The following is a 20,931-nucleotide window of genomic DNA, read 5'->3' on the forward strand; positions in this document are numbered from 1 at the left end:
CCGCATGACCGATACAAACCCCTGATGCAGATGGCTCCCTCTGAGGAACGCTGGAAAGGAAAATTATTAAGACATGTTGCACCCTACAAGGTGTTAATAATGCAAGTATTGTACATATTCAGTGTTACCCACAGGTCAGGCATCTATTTGTGGTGGTGTGGTCGTGCGGCGGGGGGGACGGAGGGAGGGATGGGGATGGAGAGGGGGGGGGCAGTGGCGGCGGCGATGACCAAGAAGAACGCGGAGTTGGAATATAATTACATTACTTTATGTACATATTTATATACATATTTATATCATATTTACATATTTATATAATATGTAACTACAAGCTCCATTCAAATACAGAGTCCCATTACTTTTATGAGCGGTCATGCGAATCAAAAGCTGAAAAAAAACAAAACAAAAATTTTTATTTATTTAAAAAAAATTTTTATTTTTATTTTTTTATTTGTGGCGGCCGTAATTCTTTCGTGGCGGGCCACCACAAATAAATGAATGTGTGGGAAACCCTGACATTACACACTATCCTACACTTTAGTTGTAATTTTCATTACCACATTTGAAGGTGTTGAAAATCGCCTTATAAAAGCGTTAACGCTAATGGGTAGCATGTCAATAGCAACGCCAATGTATATTAGCTTCCAGCTAGCACATTTTTTGGGAAAGTGGAGCCTTATTTATGTTACAGTAGAGTGTTTTTAAAAAAAAATAATTTATTTGTTGGCATTTAAAATCGCAACATTACCCAGAGGTAGTTTGGCTGAGTTGAGTCGTGTCTTCACGCGCAAGCCAGGCACAAAAAAAAGGGGCACCGTTAGATTTTACGTGACTCGGATATGTACCACAGCTGAAAATAAACTGTAAATAAAGTTAAGTCTTAAGTAACTTTAGTCAGTCATTTTTTTTGCGCTTAAAAGAAACTTCTGTTTGACTTTATTTCCAGACTTCTTCTGTTTGTTTGATATTGTCATTGGTCGGCGGCGGGACTTATGGGACTCGAACCTGGGTAGGTATTTTAAACCTTTTTGGGAACTTTTGCCAACTTTTCTCACTTTTCTCCTTCACTTCCCGTGGGACTTTGCTGGGTGCGTTTTGGACATTTTTTGCATCCCGGGACTTGTGCGGCAGGTGGCGGGACTCGTGGGACTGGAACCCCGGGAGGTATTTTTGACAAAAATGGGACTTTTGACAATTTTGGCCGAATTGTCTTCTCTTCTTCCCCGCCTTCCTGTGCAGCATTGCTGGGTGTGTTTTGGACATCCATCCATCCATTTTCTACCGCTTGTTCCCTTTTGGGGTGGCGGGGGGCGCTGGCGCCTATCTCAGCTACAATCGGGCGGAAGGCGGGGTACACCCTGGACAAGTCGCCACCTCATCGCAGGGCCAACACAGATAGACAGACAACATTCACACTCACATTCACACACTAGGGCCAATTTAGTGTTGCCAATCAACCTATCCCCAGGTGCATGTCTTTGGAAGTGGGAGGAAGCCGGAGTACCCGGAGGGAACCCACGCATTCACGGGGAGAACATGCAAACTCCACACAGAAAGATCCCGAACCTGGATTTGAACCCAGGACTGCAGGAACTTCGTATTGTGAGGCAGACGCACTAACCCCTCTGCCACCGTGAAGCCGTGTGTTTTGGACATTTGGACAGAAATAGTTTCAAACATGTTTTACTCAATACAGGTCATCACATCTCAGCAACAAGCTGTAATATCTTACTGTGATCATTTAGGACCAAAACCCGGTCCTAAATGAAAAACCTGGGTAGTTTTTGGTGGAAAAACAGGGAACTTTATTTACCTGAAAAAGTCCCTGCAGTGAAAAGGGGCCTCTTTCTGGCGCATGCATGAAGGTTGAAAGGCCCACCTAGAACCTACTCCCCGAAGTCAACTGGACTTAATCTTATTGGTTTTTGATCACTTTCCCTGCTTTTGTCCAGTTGAAGTTGTCGTGACTCTTCTTAATTAATTGTGATGGGCAATTTGTTCTGTCAACTTGACAACATTCCTCCTTCTGACTGAATGCCAGAATCACTTTTAACAGTGTGGACGATGAGTTTTCTTGACAGTAAAGTTGTAACAATACCAATATTTTGGTACCGGTACCAGGGGCGTCACTAGACCTAATACTGTACTGGGGCACACCTGGGGCACAAATAATTCGTGTGAGCGTGCAATGCGCGCAAGCAAAAACATTTTTAGCACTTATTTATCCTAAAAAATACATAAATAGTGCTTTAAACTATGAAATCATATCAGATTATATTGTATGGATCTTTGATTAACCACCTGAAATTAACTAATGCATTTGACCTTCTTGTGCACTTTTTTTACTCCAGACTTCTAAACTGCTACTGGTAAAAGCAAAAAGGAAGAGCAATGAATCTTTTTGAAATACATATTGCAGTAATCATCTGCAAATTTAACATCTACAAAAGTAAAACAAAAAATAAAGCACCCCTACATCTCTGGGTTCTTTTATATTATTTAATTTCCATTTATGGCAATGTGGCTAATCCTATTTCAGATACACAAAACTATAAAATATACACAAGACGATAAAGCCACAGTAGTAGAATAAATGAACAACTGTTGTGTGTCTGTTCAGGGAATCATTTTGTGAGAAGTAAACTGTAACATCTCATTTTCATTTTTGCAAAGTGGTCAATCACTCTGGACAGACATGGAAATGTTACAGTAACTGTTATACAGTTGACCAGTGGTTCCTAACTGGTGGGTCGTGACATAAAAGTGGATTGTGTGTCATTTTCAGTGAGTCGCAGTCAGATGTGTGCATGAAAAAAAAAAGTTTAGGGAGAAAAAAATCAAATCGTGGCAACAAAACCAGATATTTTTAGCCATTTTTCTAGTGACTATTAGTGAGTATTTTAGCAAAAGGCAAACCGACTAACAAGTTGGAGGAGGACTCAGGACAGACATGGAAATATATTTTAAAAAAATCTAAATGGAGCAAGAAAACCCGATATTTTCAGCCATCTTTCTGAAAACAAATACAGAAATGTTACTCTTTTTTCTGGAAACAAAACCAGATGCTTTAGCTGTAGCCATTTTTCTGGTGACAAAAAAAGATTATTTTAGTCAAAGTCACACCGATTAACAGGACAAGTCTACTGTGCTATTTTTCTGTGAAATAAACTTGAATGATTTAAAAATTTGGCTCACGACTTGATGTTATGGAAAAATGTTTTTATTCCTCAAGACAAACCATTTGAGAAGCACTCAACTCACACATGCTGACTCCAAATCATCATTGATGCAGAACCAGCAGACAATAACCAACATTATGTTTCATGTTCATTGGAAATTCCCCCGACAGCTCGTACAGCAAATGAATATGTTTGTCTTGATACAAGGAATAACGTTAGCTAACTTAGCATCAACTTAAGACAATGATGTTGCCTAGCTAGCTAGGACTTCACTTACATCTCTCATTCCTCGCTGCTTCTTCCCTGCTGCGGGCGAATAACTTTCTGATATCCATTTAAGAGTTACAGTTTGAGTCAAATCAAAATCAAAATAATATGATTAGCAAATTGTTGTTGGCTAACGTTACCTACCTACCTCTCTCTCAACTGAAGTGTCGATCCACACGTGAATATATTACCATATTAATTAGCCATGTGCTCATTGTTACGTGGAGAGAATACAGTAGCAATCAATTACCATACTAAGTAGTATGTGCGCTGTTGTCTATGTTATGTAGACTTAAAACTCTGAAGCATTTTCTTTTTATTGGCGAAATTTTTACTGGGGCACTGCAGATCAACACTGGGGCACGTGCCCCAGTGAAATCTGTCTGGCGACGCCACTGACCGGTACTAAGAATATTTCAAAACTTTTTGCTACTTTTTGGTACTTTTCTAAATAAAGGGGGCCACCATTATTGGCTTTATTTCAACAAAAAAATTTAGGGTACATTAAACATATGTCTCTTATTGCAGTTGAGTCCTTAAATAAAATAGTGAACATACAAGACAACTTGTATTTTAGTAGTAAGTAAACAAACAAAGGCTCCTAATTAGTCTGCTGACATATGCAGTAACATATTGTGTCATTTATCATTCTATTATTTTGTCAACATTATTAAGTACTAGTGGTAGAAAATGTATTATTAATCTACTTCTTTAATTACTGTTAATATCTGCTTATTTTCTCTTTTAACATGTTCCATCTACACTTCTGTTAAAATGTAATAATCACTTATTCTTCTGTTGTTTGGATGCTTTACATTAGTTTTGGATAATACCACGAATTTGGGTGTAAATTCAATACCAAGTAGTTGCAGGATCGTACATTTATTTATACCTGCACCTTATTGAATTTCTAACCTGCTCTACCATGAGCTAATGCAACAAAATGTTTTTATCTGTACTGTAAAGTTCAAATTTGAATGACAATAAAAAGGAAGTCTAAGTCTCAGATAGGTCATATTCAAAGTCCTCATGTGTGCAGGGACATATTTCCTGATTTTATAAACATAATATACATTTAAAAAAAAACGAAGGATGTTGTGATGCCAAAGAATATTGGCGTAATCATAGTAGTATCGACTACATACGTGCCTGTACTTGATATCATTACAGTGGATGTTAGTTGTAGATCCACCCATGGAGTTTGTTTACATTGTGATGCCGGTGAGCTTCGGTGTGTAGTGAAGCATGTTTAGCTATTCCTCATCCTGCAGGGATGATACTTGTAAGTAACTTACTTTATTTGTCGCCATGGAGGCGAGGATTAGTGATTTGGAAGTAGCTAAAGCACTGCCGACGGCGGATGGACGTTAGCTAGCCATGTCTCAAGCACCTCTTCCTGAGGGCATTTAAGTGTTATAACTTCACCTTTATCTTTAGTTTTTGAGCCAACATAGGATAGGTATTTATTGTCATTGCACAAGTACAACGAAACTTTGTTTTCAGCACAGACCTGTTCAAAATTAGACAAACAGTGTACAGGGTTACAGAATAAGAACGCTGATGGGCCGCCATAAGGCGCCCCGTAAAAGATTGGAAAAAGGCAAACGCTGGGGAAGGATGAGTAAAAAAATACAATCCAGACGGGGATCCTAAGGGGGCCCAGTCTGGAGTGGGAAAAAAAACCTCCATAGCAAAGCACATATACATATTACAACAAGCATCTCGAGATATCTAGCAACAGAGGGAAGGTAGTTCAAGGTCATGGTGGTAGGCCGCAGCTCTCAGGCGCTGACCATCCATTTCTCACCCCTATGGGATTTGTGTCGAGGGCGTTGGGTTGGGGGTGGGGATGGGGTGTGTATGTGTGGCATATATTTTTGTGGCTGTGTGTGTGTGTGTGTGTAAGCCCGTAGTGTGTCTCTGTCCCGCGGCCTTGATGTGTTGCAGTCGTTAGTCCAGAGTCAACAACAACAGGTGTGTGTCCACGAGAGACAAGAAGAGTTTGTTGTGTTTTCGCTGCGCTGTCCTTCGGGAGAGATTCGAAGCCAGGGAAACAATCCAAGTTAGAATGATTTTTTATGCGGGTGAAAATAAAATTTGCCTTTCACTCTAAATTCTCTATGACTGGTCCTCAAAACTGCGGGGTAGACTGTCTGATGTAATCCACAGTTCTTCCCGCATCCTCCAATCATTTGTGGCAGCTTTTGGGTACTTTGAAGACTGCCAGCAACTTCCAATTTGTCGACAAACCAGAGCAACGCTTACAATACTTACTTACTTGGGCTTAAAATGCATCCGTTCTCTCCTTTCTGTCTACACACTTTCGGATTTTATTCACCCATTCATTCTTTCATTCTCAAAATAATCTTACTTATCTCATCGTATGGAATAAAACTTACTTCACCAATTATTTATTTATTTTTATTGTGATTACTTATGGAGTATATTGTGAATACATTGAGAACAGCAAGTGAACAAAAGTTTTAGCAACTGTTATGTAAAAGAAAATGGGTAGGATTAAATGAGCTCTGCTTCTTCCTACCCCTTTTTGAACATGTTGAAAAGAGAAACTGGAAATTGTGATGTATCATGTTGTATGCTTGCATGTTCGAAATAAACTCAAACTCAAACTCAAACACACTGTCTGCTTGTAAGTACTCTGTGATTGTGCGCTGCCGAACATGCTCCTCTGCCCGTAAAACCAACAACGTCACGACGTGACGACGACGCGGGCGCTCAGATGGGGGCGTGGCACCGGTACATTTCAGAGGTGATATAGTACCAAAAATTATTCATTAGTATCGCGGTACTATACTAATTCTGGTATACCGTACAACCCTATTTAACACTCAACATGCCTCACGCTAGCTTGCGTTGTGATGAAGTGGACCCGGCGGTCATGGCCCCCGAGGCTGCTAATGGGCTGTGTGTTCCTGTGCGTGAGTGAAGCACATTGTCACGTTCTTAACTAGCGGCTAATTAAACTCCACAGTCAACACGAAACGATCGGCCCCCGCCGCAGGATGTCATTAACTAAAAGGGTTAAAGCGTAGCTCCGGGAGGCAGGGTTGGGCGGAGGGTGCGTCGGCGGTTTGAAAACGGACTAATCCAAATGGGATTCATCAATAAAAACGGCGGAATAAAGTCGCGGCACTTAAGGCTCAAAGTAGTGAGGAGAGCGGCCTTGGCTGGCGGCCAGCCAGTAAATTAGAAGATAAGAAATATGATTCCACTGGCACACCGCGGCCCTGCAGCTACTTCCGACCGGGAGCTCGGTTCATAATTGAATTAGTCGCAGCAGAAGAAGCCAAGACAAGATACGGACGCTTGGTGGCAGATCAATAAGGAGACGTGGGAGTGGAGATGCAACATGTGCCCGTGCATGTACAACGGTCTCGGACAAATATGTGAGATCTGTTCTTTTTTGCATGCCAGGTGATCATCTGAAGCAAGGGGGGCAGGATGGCGACGCCTCAGTGCAGCTCCAGGCAGAGCAGCTCCCTCTCGTCTTCGCCAAGCAGGCAAGTAGAAAGATCCCAAAACTTTTTGGTCAAACTCCAAAAAAACTTTACGGATTCCAAAATCGACAGAAAGAAGTCAGGGTGTAAGTGTTCCTTCTTTTGCAATTTGCTGATTTCACACACGGTTCATTAAAGGGGAACATTATCACAATTTCAGAAGGGTTAAAACCAATAAAAATCATTTCCCAGTGGCTTATTTTATTTTTCTTATTTTTTTTTTTTAATTTTACCCATCATGGAATATCCCGAAAAAAGGCTTTAAAGTGCCTGATTTTCGCTATCTGTAAATCCGCCGTCCATTTTCCTGTGACGTCACATAGTGATGCCAATACAAACAAACTTGGCAGATAGCCCAGCAAGATATCGCGACATTAGCTCAGGATTCAGACTCAGATTTCAGCGGCTTAAGCGATTCAACAGATTACGCATGTATTGAAACGGATGGTTGGAGTGTGGAGGCAGATAGCGAAAACGAAATTGAAGAAGAAACTGAAGTTATTGAGCAAATAGCTATTGAAGCTATTCGGCAATCGCCTTCTAACCAACGATTGCATCTTTTGACCACTGGAGCAACTTAAATCCGTCGATTGGTAGGTGTTTGTTTGGCATTAAATGTGGATGGAGGGAAAGGCTGGATGCAAATATAGCTACAAATGTACATATAGCTAGCCTGAATAGCATTTTAGCATTGCTTAGCTGGCAGTCATGCCGTGACCAAATATGTCTGATTAGCACATAAGTCAATAACATCAACAAAACTCACCTTTGTGATTTCGTTGACTTTATCGTCGGAAATGCATCTGCTTTGAGTGTCGCAGGATATCCACACATTCTTGCCATCTCTGTGCCATGTCTGTCGTAGCATCGCCGGTAAAATGCACAGACCAAACGAGGGACTTTCGCATCTTTTGAATCCGTCGATTGGTATGGTTTTGTTTGGCATTAAATGTGGGTGGAGGGAAAGGCTGGATGCAAATATAGCTGCAAATGAGGCATAACGATGCAATATGTACATACAGCTAGCCTAAATAGCATGTTAGCACCGATTAGCATGCCGTGCTAATCGATGCACACTCCACGTAAATCAACTTGAATCCGTCCCTGATCGTGTTGTTACACCCTCCGACAACAAACCGACGAGGCATGATGTCTCCAAGGTACGGTAAACGGTCGAAAAAACGGAAAATAACAGAGCTAATTTGACTTGTGTGTGTGTAATGTGTTTGAGAAAATGGTGGATTGCTTCCCATTGGGACATCATGGGTGAAAGGTCATCACTCCAGCAGCGAACAATTGAAAAGCATATAGATCGCCAAATTCACCCTTTTAGAGTTCGGAAATCGTTTAAAAAAACATATGGTCTTTTTTCTGCAACATCAAGGTATATATTGACGCTTACATAGGTCTGGTGATAATGTTCCCCTTTAAGGGACAGGAAGTATGCCTCGTGTCACGCGTACACTCAGTAAGACTGCCGAGAGGGAGTCTTGGCTAGTAATTAGGGTTACAATGGGGTGAAACATTTACGAAAAATGTTCCTGAATTTTCCCTACTTGGAACGAGGGTAACAATGAGGTGAAAAATGTCCCGTACAGTTCTGCAAAGTTGTCCTACTTAAAGGGAATGTTACAATGGGGTGAAAAATGTCAGATAAATGTCTATAAAGTTGCCCTACTAAGAGCTAGGGTTACAATGGGGTGAAAAAATTCCGATAAATTTTTGTGAATTTTCCCTACTTAAAGCGAGGGTTACAATGCGGTGAAAAATGTCCGACAAATTTCTGCAAAGTTGCCATACTTAGAGCTAGGGTTACAATGGGTGAAAAATGTCCAATACATTTTCACAATGTTTTCCTATTTAGAGCTAGATTTACAACGGGGTAAAAAATGTCCAGTAAATTTCCGTTAAGTTTCCCTATTTAGAGCTAGGGTTAGAATGGGGTATAAAATGTCCGATAAATTTCCGTAAAGTTTCCTTACTTGGAGCGAGGGTTACAATGGGGTGAAAAATGTCTGCTAAATTTCTGTTAAGTTTCTCTACTTAGAGCTAGGGTTAGAATGGGGTGAAGTGTCCGATAAATTTCTGTAAAGTTTCCCTACTTAGAGCTAGGGTTAGAATGGGGTGAAAAATGTCCGATAAATTTATGTAAAGTTTTCCTACTTAGAGCTTGGGTTACAATGGGGTGAAAAATGTCCAATAAATTTTCGTGAATTTTTCCTACTTCCAGGGAGGGTTACAATGGGGTGAAAAATGTCAGGTAAATTTCTGTAAAGTTTCCGTACTTAGAGCTAGGGTTATAACGAGTGAAAATTGTCTGATAAATTTTTGTAAAGTTTCCCTGCTTAGAGCTAGATTTATAATGAGGTGAAAAATTTCCGATACATTTTCGTGAATTTTCCCTACTTGGAGCTAGGGTTACAATGGGGTGAAACATGTCAGCTAAATTTCTGTAAAGTTTCCCTACTTAAAGCTAAGGTTACAATGGGGTGAAAAATGTCCGATAAATTTCTGTAAAGTTTCCTTACTTAGAGCTAGGGTTACAAGGGGGTGAAAAATGTCCCATAAATTTTCGTGAATTTTCCCTACTTAGATGGAGGGTTACAATGGGGTGAAAAATGTCAGGTAAATTTCTGTAAAGTTTTCGTACCTAGAGCCAGGGTTATAACGGGGTGAAAAATATCCTTAAAGTTTCTGCTCAATTTTCATGGATCGTTAATGTTTGGAATTTTAGCCTTATTTCAGACTAAAAACTTGATATATTTGATAAAAACAAGGATGACTTATCAATATTGAATTTGAAAATCAAACGCGATATACAATATCGCTTATTTTTAGTGAAAAACTTTAATGGAAATGCAGCTAGTGTTGAAAAATAGAGATGTGAATCTGTGAGCACCTAACCATTCGATCTGATTACAATTCCTGGGGTACCCAATTGACTCGGAATCGATTCTCGATTCAACAAGATTCTCATTTCAAACCGATTCTCGCAATGTATTATTTGGTATAATAATTATAATGAAACCTTTTTAGAAAAGCTCCTTCTGACTGCATGGGAATGACCTAAAAATGTATTTATAAAAATCTTTTGGGCTGGAAAATTATAAGCCAATTCGGATGTGAGTCGATTTTTTTCGTACACCCCTATTAAACAATCTTTGGTATTAACAATATTGCAACGTGTAGTAATCAATGTATTTTTGGCATGTTAAAATTGATTTCGTATCAAAGTATCAACACTCCTGACAACTCAGTGCCAAGTTAGTTTGAAAACCGGCTTCCCTCGTTAAGGTCTCCTGTTTGGGAACACTTCCTGCTGAAATACATTAACAAAGACAGGTGGATTCTTCAGAAGAGATGAAGAACAATGTCATATTTAATAATTTTGTATTATATTAATTTTATACTTTTTTTCTTGACAGCACCAAAAAAACATTTACCTCTGTTTAGCTAAGCACTTTTTGTCTCTTGCTAAACACGAACATGACCTTAAAATCGAGCTTTACCCTGTAATCATCAGTAATGATATAATTCCACCGTCTGACACAAAGGTGCTGCTTTGAATCTGTCAGTACTTTACCACTCTGACAAACATCACAGTCGTCACAAACCCAACACGCTCCCCTGACGCCATACTGATAATAACAGCTGTCGCGCCGGGAAATAACCGACTGGTTTCAGCCCTACGAAACCTGGAGGTGTTCACCCCTATCTTCCTCGGGTAATGTGACTGTGGCGTGAGAGATGAGCACATGACTGTCACAGCAGCACAGATGAGGTTTCCAGAAGTGTCCAAATCGCCCGAACAAAACACAGCCGGTAGTGATAACACCGGTTAGAGTTTGGATGGAGTGTCTTTTGTGTACTTATGATAAATCATAGGTTGGCAAAAATTGGTCTCTGAAATTAAAAGTTTAACTTTAAAGGGGAACATTATCACCAAACCTATGCAAGCGTCAATATATACCTTGATGTTGCAGAAAAAAGACCATGTATTTTTTTAACCGATTTCCGAACTCTAAATGGGTGAATTTTGGCAAATTAAACACCTTTCTGTTTATCGGTCTTGTAGCGATGACGTCAGAACGTGACGTCACCGAGGTAATACAGCCGCCATTTTCATTTTCACATTACAAACACCGGGTCTCAGCTCTGTTATTTTCCGTTTTTTCGACAATTTTTTGGAACCTTGGAGACATCATGCCTCGTCGGTGTGTTGTCCGAGGGTGTAACAAAAAATTTGCTACTAGACCCCATTGAATGTGCCAGAGTGTCTGCACATTTTACCGGCGATGCTAAGACAGACATGGCACAGAGATGTATGGATAACCTGCAGATGCATTTGGTGGCAGAGGGGTTAGTGCGTCTGCCTCACAATACGAAGTTCCTGCAGTCCTGGGTTCAAATCCAGGCTTGGGATTTTTCTGTGTGGAGTTTGCATTTTCTCCCCGTGAATGCGTGGGTTCCCCCCGGGTACTCCGGCTTCCTCCCACTTCCAAAGACATGCACCTGGGGATAGGTTGATTGGCAACACTAAATTGGCCCTACTGTGTGAATGTGAGTGTGAATGTTGTCTGTCTATCTGTGTTGGCCCTGCGATGAGGTGGCGACTTGTCCAGGGTGTACACTGCCTTTCGCCCGATTGTAGCTGAGATAGGCGCCAGCGCCCCCCGTGACCCCGAAAGGGAATAAGCGGTAGAAAATGGATAAGTCAACGAAATCACAAAGGTGAGTTGTGTTGATGTTGTTGACTTATATGCTAATCAGACATATTTGGTCGCAGCATGACTGCCAACTAATCGATGCTAACATGCTACGCTAATCGATGCTAACATGCTATATACGCTAGCTGTATGTACATTTGAAACTAGATACCCACATTTAATGCGAAACAAACACTTACCAATCGACGGATTTAAGTTGCTCCAGTGTCACAAGATGCGAAAGTCCAGATCGTTTGGTCCGCACATTTTACCGGCGATGCTAATAAGGCAGCCATGCTATGGGGCACTTCATTAGGTACACCCATGCTATGGCCGAATAGCGTCAATAGCTATTCGCTCAATAGCTTCAGTTTTTTATTCAATTTCGTTTTCGCTATCTGCCTCCATACTCCAACCATACGTTTCAATACATGCGTAATCTGTTGAATCGCTTAAGCCGCTGAAATCGGAGTCTGAATCCGAGCTAATGTCGCTATATCTCGCTGTGGTAACCGTCATGTTGTTTGTATTGGCAGCCCTGTATGACGTCACAGGGAAATGGACAGTCTCATCGCAAATAGCGAAAATCAAGAACTTTAAAGCTTTTTTTAGGGATATTCTGGGAGGTGTAAAATTTTGAAAAAAACTTTGAAAAATAAAACAAGCCACTGCGAACTGATTTTTATTGTTTTTAACCCTTTTGAAATTGTGATAATGTTCCCCTTTAAAGATGTTGTAAATACACTCAAAACAGTTTGCTCATTGAAAACCAAACCATGGAACTTTCATAACTAAAAAGTTGTGTGTCTTCCAGTTTTTGGACATAACATCTTTAGGGGTTTTTAGAATTGTTGGTTATTTGTTGACCTGATTCAACTATCAACCATGCAGTCAAGTCTTTGTGTAATAGAGGTCAGCCTGTGTGTACGTCAGTAAACTTCGCTCCCCGACAACTTTAAGAGCAATGCTAGTTCCCAAGGGCCACCCCGGGCTTTTAGCACGGTAGTCAGAACGCTTGCCTCTCATGCGGACGAGCAGGGTTCTCGACCGGTACATAATGGTAAAGGCAGGGATCGAACCACTTAGGTTATATTTGGACTTCGAACCCCTCACTAAATTTGGGCTGATAGTCAGTAGGTCAGTTATTTAAACCATAAATTGTTTACCGTGTTTTTCGGACTATAACTCGCAGTTTTTTTCATAGTTTGGCTGAGGGTGCGACTTATGTGAAAAATTATTAACACATTACCGTAAAATATCAAATAATATTATTTAGCTCATTCAAGTAAGCGACTAGACGTATAAGATTTCATCGGATTTAGCAATTAGGAGTGACAGATTGTTTGGTAAACGTATAGCATGTTCTATATGTTATAGTTATTTGAATGACTCTTACCATAATATGTTACGTTAACATACCAGGCACCTTCTCAGTTGGTTATTTATGCGTCATATAACGTACACTTATTCAGCCTGTTGTTCACTGTTCATTATTTATTTTAAATTGCCTTTTAAATGTCTATTCTTGGTGTTGGGTTTTATCAAATAAATTTCCCCAAAAAATGTGGCTTATACTCCAGTGCGACTTATATATGTTTTTTTCCTTCTTTATTATGCATTTTCGGCAGGTGCGACTTATACTCCGAGGCAACTTATACTCCAAAAAATACGGTACTTGGTATGGTATGCTCTTTATTGCCATTACACAAGTATAGCGGAATTTCATTTTCACCATGAACCCGTTCAAGATTAGACAAACATTGTACAGAGAGACAGAACAGGAACGGTGATGGGTCGCCACTTACGCCGCCCCTTAAAAGGTGGGGGAAAGGTAGACGCTGGGGAATAATGAGTAAAAAATAGTCGATCTCAGACTGGGCTCCTGTGGGGCGACGTTGCACGGACTGGGCCCGAGAAAAAAACTTGGACATATCGTCGGCGATCACTCGAAACGAGTATGATTGTCCTCCTGTTGGTGGGACTGCATTCAGGAGAACGCCTGTGCGTGGAATCTTTTAAGGTGGGGAGACTGGTGCATAGACAGCCACCAATTTGTCCTTGGCAAAGAGAAGGCCAGGGTCCAATGCCATGGAGACCAAGACTATTGGGGGCCCATCTTTGCTGCAGCCTTCTCCCGCCTTTGTGACTGTTGTGGAGCTTCCACGCAACCATCATCCGCCCACTCCACCGATGAGGTCTTTTACGATGAATGAGACGCGAAGACTCCACAGTATACACATATACACATGTTGACACAGAAACCACATGACTTGCAACTTGCTAGCTACTGGCGGCGCTACTCCATTTTCAGTCATACCCTGTGGGGTGAAGCAGTAGCAAAGCCTTAGTTTTGGGGTGGGGGTAATTTGTCTCTTGTTTCAAACATGGAGAAAGAGATCCTATTCCGTGAGGTCCTACTCCTTGCTTCTCAAACTGGATCAGCAATATGAGCCCATCAACACAGACAAACAGCGAGAACGCTATGACGACTTAGATTTTTAAACCGAGGGGAAAACGTACTTTAAGATGTTCAATGTTTATTAAAAGTACATTTTTGCTAACAGAAAACGAGTCTATTTTATTTTTTTGTTTATATATTTATGATGGTAAACACAGTGATGCAGTTACTGTGACCGGGTTGTTGCGGTGAAGAGGAAGCTCTTAATTTATTGGTCAGACTACAAGCCTACCCTCACCTATGGTCAGGAGCCGTAAGTAATGACCAAAAGGACAAAGCCGCGAATACAAGCGGCAGAAATTAGTTTTTTCTGCAGGATGTCGGGGATCACCCTCAGAAATGGGGTGAGGAGCTCGATCATCCGGAGAGGCTCTGAGTAGAGCCGCTGCTCCTTCACGTCGAGAGGAGCCAGCTGAGGGGGCTCGAGCATCTAGAACGGATGCCTCCTGGACACCTCCCAGGTGAGTTGTTTTGGGCATGTCCAGCCAGGAGGAGGCCTCGTAGGCAGACCTCGAACAGTCTAGACCAGGGGAGCCCATTACGTCGATCGCGATCGACTGGTCGATGTCGGAGGGTGTGTCAGTCGATCTCGAGCCAGGCATTAAAAAATATACATAAAAATGAGCAATCATCAATCATACCAAGACTTCACTTTCGTCAATTGTTTGACAATCTCGGCACCCGAGGATCTTGTGAGATGACGCTGGCTGCTGCGAGCTCATATTTAAGAAAAAAATCACTAACAGGGCGGACGCAGAGAAACACATTTTATTTCTAGAGACTCCGTACCTACTGTCAAAACTCTAAAAACCGACTGCACAGTTCCTGTCTTCACCATAAAAGACCTGTTTCATCCTGCCTGTGCTAACAAAATAAGAGTCTCAGAAAGCTAGCGTGCACAAGCTAGCAAGCTACGGAGTTTGATGCCAAAGTATTTCTCCCCCGCCCTCAGCGACCGCTTTCTCACTTGCTTGCCCACCCGCACTCTCACTGACGTCACTCACCTGCTGCCAGACATTAAAGGGCCACACACATATGCTACTCTCATAACAAAGTGTTTAAAAACGAGTAGGCAAGTTGGACAAATGAGATGCCAAATCCAACCACTTTCATGTGGTATTGGACAGAAAGGAGGACTTTTTTTTCCCTCCATTTGAAAATGCGGACGTTATCAGCACCACTGTCTAATTCCAATCAATGCAAGTCATCAGAATCAAATACACCAACTTATATTCTTGTCTTCATGAAAGAAAGGAATCTATGTGTGTTAAACATGCTTGTATTATCATTAAACACCATTAACTTGTTAACAAAAATGTCTCTTTCATAAATAAATAAATATAAATTATAAATAGGAATGAGGTAGATCTCCTCGACTTGGTCAATTGAAAAGTAGCTCGCCTGCAGAAAAAGTGTGAGCGCCCCTGGTCTAGACTCCAGAGAGACTATGCCTCAGTGTGTCCTCCTGGTGGAACTACAGGAGGTGGTCAGGGACAGGGAAGTCTGGGCATGTCTGCTTGGACAGCTGTCCCTGCGACCCGGACTCGGATAGGCAGCAGAAAAATGGATGGATGGATGGTAAACAATTCTATAGTACTGAAAAACAAACGTTGAAACCCTTTTAAATGATTTCTTGCATTATCCAATATATTATGATTACATTTGTTCTTAATTTGCGATGAGGTGGCGACTTGTCCAGGGTGTACTCTGCCTTCCGCCCGATTGCAGCTGAGATAGGCTCCAGCACCCCCCACGACCTCGAAAGGGACAAGCGGTAAAAAATGGATGGATGGATAGTACTTAATTAAGTCAACCATATTGCTGACAATAACATTGTTTATCAGTAATAATTTTTGGGAACATTTATCGTGGCCCCAACCCTCTGTGTGACATACGCAGGTTGAGACTGACAACGGCATTGAGTCTTCCGCACGGTCTCCAGGGAAAACGTTGTTCCGACGTTTACCTTATTTTTCGGACTTCAAGGCGCACTTAAGATGCTTTCATTTTCTGAAACATCGACAGTGCGCCTAATAACCCGGTGTGCCCAATGTACGGAGTACATCTGGTTGTGACCTCAAAGTTATTATATTTGGTACATGGTATAATGATAAGTGTGACCAGTAGATGGCACTCACACATAAGAGATAAGTGTGGACTGCAATGTGACGCTAGTAAACAACACCAAAACTTTAAATGTTGTATTTGAAATTAAAGAACACTACACAAGGCACTCCAAAATCTGTCAAAATGTTTTAGTATGACTTTGAAGCCGCACCACTTGATGGATTGTCGACCCATTACAGTTACAGTAGTCAGCGATTAAAGTATTACTATGGTGTGTGTATAAGGACCGCAAAATGGCACCCATTAGCAGACATATCAACTGGCGTTTTTTTTCACAATATTATGCAAAACCAACTTTTCTTACCTTCTCGTACTTGAGCCCATGAAAAGTTGCGCTCGTCAGCCACTGTAGTCCGTCATGACACCGTACTCCAGTGGTTCTCAAATTAAGTACGCGTACCCCTGGGGGTACTTGAAGGTATGCCAAGGGGTACGTGAGATTTTTAAAAAAATATTCTAAAAATAGCAACAATTCAAAAATCTTTTATAAATATCTTTATTGAATAATACTTGAACAAAATATGGATGTAAGTCCATAAACTGTGAAAAAAAATGCAACAATGCAATACAGCTAGATTTTTTGTGGACATGTTCCATAAATATTGATGTTAAAGATTTCTTTTTTTGTGAAGAAATGTTTAGAATTAATGTAAGGAATCCAGATGGATCTCTGCTACAATCCGCAAAGAGAGCACTTTAAGTTGATCATTACTTCTATGTGTAGAAATCTTTATTTATAATTCAATCACTTGTTAATTTTTCAACTAGTTTTTAGGTATTTTTATATCTTTTTTTCCAAATAGTTCAGGAAAGACCACGACAAATGAGCAATATTTTGCACTGTTATGCAATTTAACAAATCAGATACTGATGACATAGTGCTGTATTTTACTTCTTTATCTCTTTATTTCAACCAAAAATACTTTGCTCTGATTAGGGGGTAGTTGAATTAAAAAAATGTTCACAGGGGGTACATCACTGGAAAAAAGGTTGAGAACCACTACCGTAATCAATAAGCTTCTTCTTTTTCACTATCTTCTTGTTATGGGGCATTCACACTCTGCTGTTGCCATTTGTAATATAAAGTAGCGTAAAGTTCTAACTTATATCTCGCTATGGAAGCGTTAAAAACTAGCAGTGGGGTGGGTTTATATAAATCACTCATGGAACTTTAGTTATTAGAGAATTCCGGTCGGACGTTTTTTCAAGGGACACATTTCCTGGCACTAGTGAGCCACGGATGAGAAGATGCTGCTCCGTTATTAATTTAAGTAAAGTCTGAATGTCATTAAAACAGTTAGCGGCACAACAAAAATGATGAGGAGAAGACACTGTCGAAGTGGAGGCACATAAATAAGACCGCCCACAAAACGGCGCATCCTGAAGCGGCTCTCAGAAAGCGGCTTGAAGATGATCTGTAAAACATAATCCGTGCAACATTTTGAGCAAAGAACCACCATCACATGTTATGGAGTCCACAAGGAAATGTTTTAAATTTAGAAAAAAAAATCATAATATTACCCCTTTAGAGCTTCACGGTGGCAGATGGGTTAGTGCGTCTGCCTCACAATACGAAGGTCCTGCAGTCCTGGGTTCAAATCCAGGCTCGGGATCTTTCTGTGTGGAGTTTGCATGTTCTCCCCGTGAATGCGTGGGTTCCCTCCGGGTACTCCGGCTTCCTCCCACCTCCAAAGACATGCACCTGGGGATAGGTTGATTGGCGACACTAAATTGGCCCTAGTGTGTGAATGTGAGTGTGAATGTTGTCTGTCTATCTGTGTTGGCCCTGCGATGAGGTGGCGACTTGTCCAGGGTGTACTCCGCCTTCCGCCCGATTGTAGCTGAGATAGGCGCCAGCGCCCCCCGCGATCCCGAAAGGGAATAAGCGGTAGAAAATGGATGGATGGATTACCCCTTTAATGCACCTTTTGTATGAAAAAAGACCTGCATAGACCTTCTAACCTGGTTCAGAAAATACGGTACTTATTCTCGATAGTCAAGTTTGAGCGTCTTCTCGACCTCATTAAACTATCAAGTATCCGCCGTGTTTATGTGTTTATCTGAGTGGTTTTTGAGGAGGAAAAATTCCCAAATGAGATCTGTGTATTCATGCGGATCCTTTTTAGCTGTGCTCATGCTGACATACCAAAAACATTACTAACGTACCAGGTTTGACTATAAAAAAATCCCTTTTGAAAGACCGCCCTGGATTTTTGTTTTGATCCACAAGAAGGATTTCCTGTCATGCCAGTTGATTCGAACCAGAACCAGGCATGTCGTGTGATGCATTGGGACAGTTACATGTAACCAGATGAGTGTCCGGTTGAAGGAAGACCGGAACAAATGACAACAAGAATCACATTTAGAACACGTTGAGTCTGAAATGGACTGTTTGGAGTTTCGGTCCAATCTGGCTGCGCTTTTAAAGTCTTCTTGTAACATCTGGCAGTCATGTGTCTGCCCTTTGCCGAGTGGGTCCAAATGGACCAGCAGGAGAACACAGTGTCCAGTTTCCACGTGGAGCCACAAGAGGAGCACGGGTGCGACCTTTGGGCATGACGCAATCAAAACGAACTTGTACATTTAGACGTTGATTTAGTTATGTGTGTTTTGACCGTTCTCACAGCTCAGGTGGTGCAGATTTCATGAACTTTTAAGTCACGGGTGCACATGTTTTCTCTGCATACAGAAAAATTAAGTATGTGGCATATAATTTAGACATTAGTGTACATGTTATATTAATATAATAGAAGTATAATTCATATAATTGGATATTAAGAGTATGTGAAAGTTGGACTGCGACCTTGTTTACTTCCGTGACAAACTCCTTAAAGTTCTGTAATCAATTAGAAATATCAAGCAGCTATAATGCGCCAAACATAAATAAATGTGGAGAGAGTGTTTTATATTATTCCCATCATGCACTCTAATGGGTGTAATTTATAATTTTTTTTAATGGTGTTTTTATTTTTTATTTTTATAATATCCTCAATGTTCAGTGAGCAGATTGGGTTACGTGTGACCATGTGTGTTGACCTTTATATTAGTTGCATTTTTTTGTTGTACCATGACTAGGGAAGGTTGTTTGGACTGTGGCATATAAGTAAATTATGTGCTATAACATCTAAATAAATTCAAGGGTTATTGATCTGATATGCTGGATTTTAATAGGTGTAATTTAGAAACTATTGTTCATGGTGTTTGGGTGTTTTAAAAAAAAAAATATTCTCAAATCTCAGTGAGCAGATTGTGTTAAGTGTGACCATGTGTGTTGACCTTTATGTTAGTTACATTTTTTTTTTGCACCATGAATAGGGAAGGTTGTTTGGATTGTGGCGTATTAGTAAATTATGTCCTTTAACACCGTAGTAAATTTAAGGGTCATTTATCTGATTTACTGGATTTAAATGGATGTAATTTAGATTTTTTGTTTAATGCTATTTGGAGTTTTTTTTAAATAATATCCTCAAAGTTCAGTGAGCAGACTGTGTTGGGTGACCATGTGTGTTGACCTTAATGTTAGTTGCATTTTTTTCCCCACCATGACTAGGGAAGGTGGTTTGGATTTTGGCATATAAGTAAATTATGTGATATTACACCAAAATGAATCCAAGGGTCATTGATCAGGTTTACTGGATTTAAATGGGTGTATTTTTGAATGTTTCTTTTTTATTTTTATAATAGCCTCAAAATTCAGTGAGCAGATTGTGTTATGTGTGACCATTTGTATTGACCTTTGTGTTAGTTGCATTTTTTTTCTCACAGCTCAGGTGGCGCAGATTTCATGAACTTTTAAGTCACGGGTGCACAAGCTTTTTCTGCATACAGAAAAATAAAGTATGTGGCATATAATTTAGACGTTGGCGTAGATGTTATATTCGTATAATGGATTTATAATTAATATAATTTGATATTAAGAGTATGTGAAAGTTGGACTGCTACCTTGTTTACTTCCGTGGCGACCTCCTTAAAGTTTTGGAATCAATTAGAAATATTAAGCAGCGGAAATACGACAAACATAGATAAGTGTGGAGAGGGTGTTTTATATTTTTCCCATCATGCACTCTAATGGATTTAAATGGGTGTAATTTAGAATAGTTTTTATTGTTTGTATGTTTTTTTAATAATAGCCACAAAGTTTAGTGAGCAGATTTGGTTATGTGTGACCATGTGTATTGACCTTTATGTTAGTTGCATTTTTTTGCACCATGACTAGGGAAGGTTGTTTGGATTGTGGCATATAAGTAAATTATGTGCTATTACATCAACACAAATTCAAGGGTTAGTGATCTGATCATTTATGATGTTTATTGGTAAATTTCACATACTTTGCAGAATGTAAGTACAATTGGATGTGGTTCAGTTGATACAATGAAGCTTATAAACTCAACTTATTTTTCCACTCTACTGCTAATTTAACTCAGATTTGTTTTGCAAGGGACAAAGGAAATAAATGGTACCTTGGTTTTTGCATGATCCATTTTTAGAAATCAAATGTCACCAAAATGTTGCCACAGTTTTTGTATGTGGTCAGCCATCGGGTATGAGACATTAACATGAGCTGTGGGCCCCAAACCGGCCCCGGCCGGACTCTGGTCGCACCCAAACCCACAATGTTTTGGGTGTGCATGTGTGTGTTCTTGTATTTCTATCTTTCTTGAGATGTCAACAAGGAA

The 20,931-nt window shown here is 40.5% G+C and overlaps 1 protein-coding gene across 3 annotated transcripts in view; it reads left to right on the plus strand.

Moving 5' to 3' along the window:
• LOC133549257 (protein inscuteable homolog) overlaps positions 1–20,931 on the plus strand; it is a 140,475-nt gene that overhangs the window by 35,855 nt on the left and 83,689 nt on the right. For 2 of the 3 annotated variants that reach the window (XM_061894484.1, XM_061894483.1), the window contains one exon: positions 6,882–6,967. The exons of the other annotated variant lie outside the window; for it this stretch is intronic. In XM_061894484.1, the coding sequence (XP_061750468.1) occupies positions 6,909–6,967 (59 nt within the window). In that variant the 5' untranslated portion in view covers positions 6,882–6,908. The remainder of the gene's footprint in view (positions 1–6,881; positions 6,968–20,931) is intronic. 3 annotated transcript variants of the gene reach the window in all.

Source organism: Nerophis ophidion, linkage group LG03, assembly GCF_033978795.1.
Source record: "Nerophis ophidion isolate RoL-2023_Sa linkage group LG03, RoL_Noph_v1.0, whole genome shotgun sequence".
In the NCBI taxonomy this organism is placed as follows: Eukaryota; Metazoa; Chordata; class Actinopteri; order Syngnathiformes; family Syngnathidae; genus Nerophis; species Nerophis ophidion.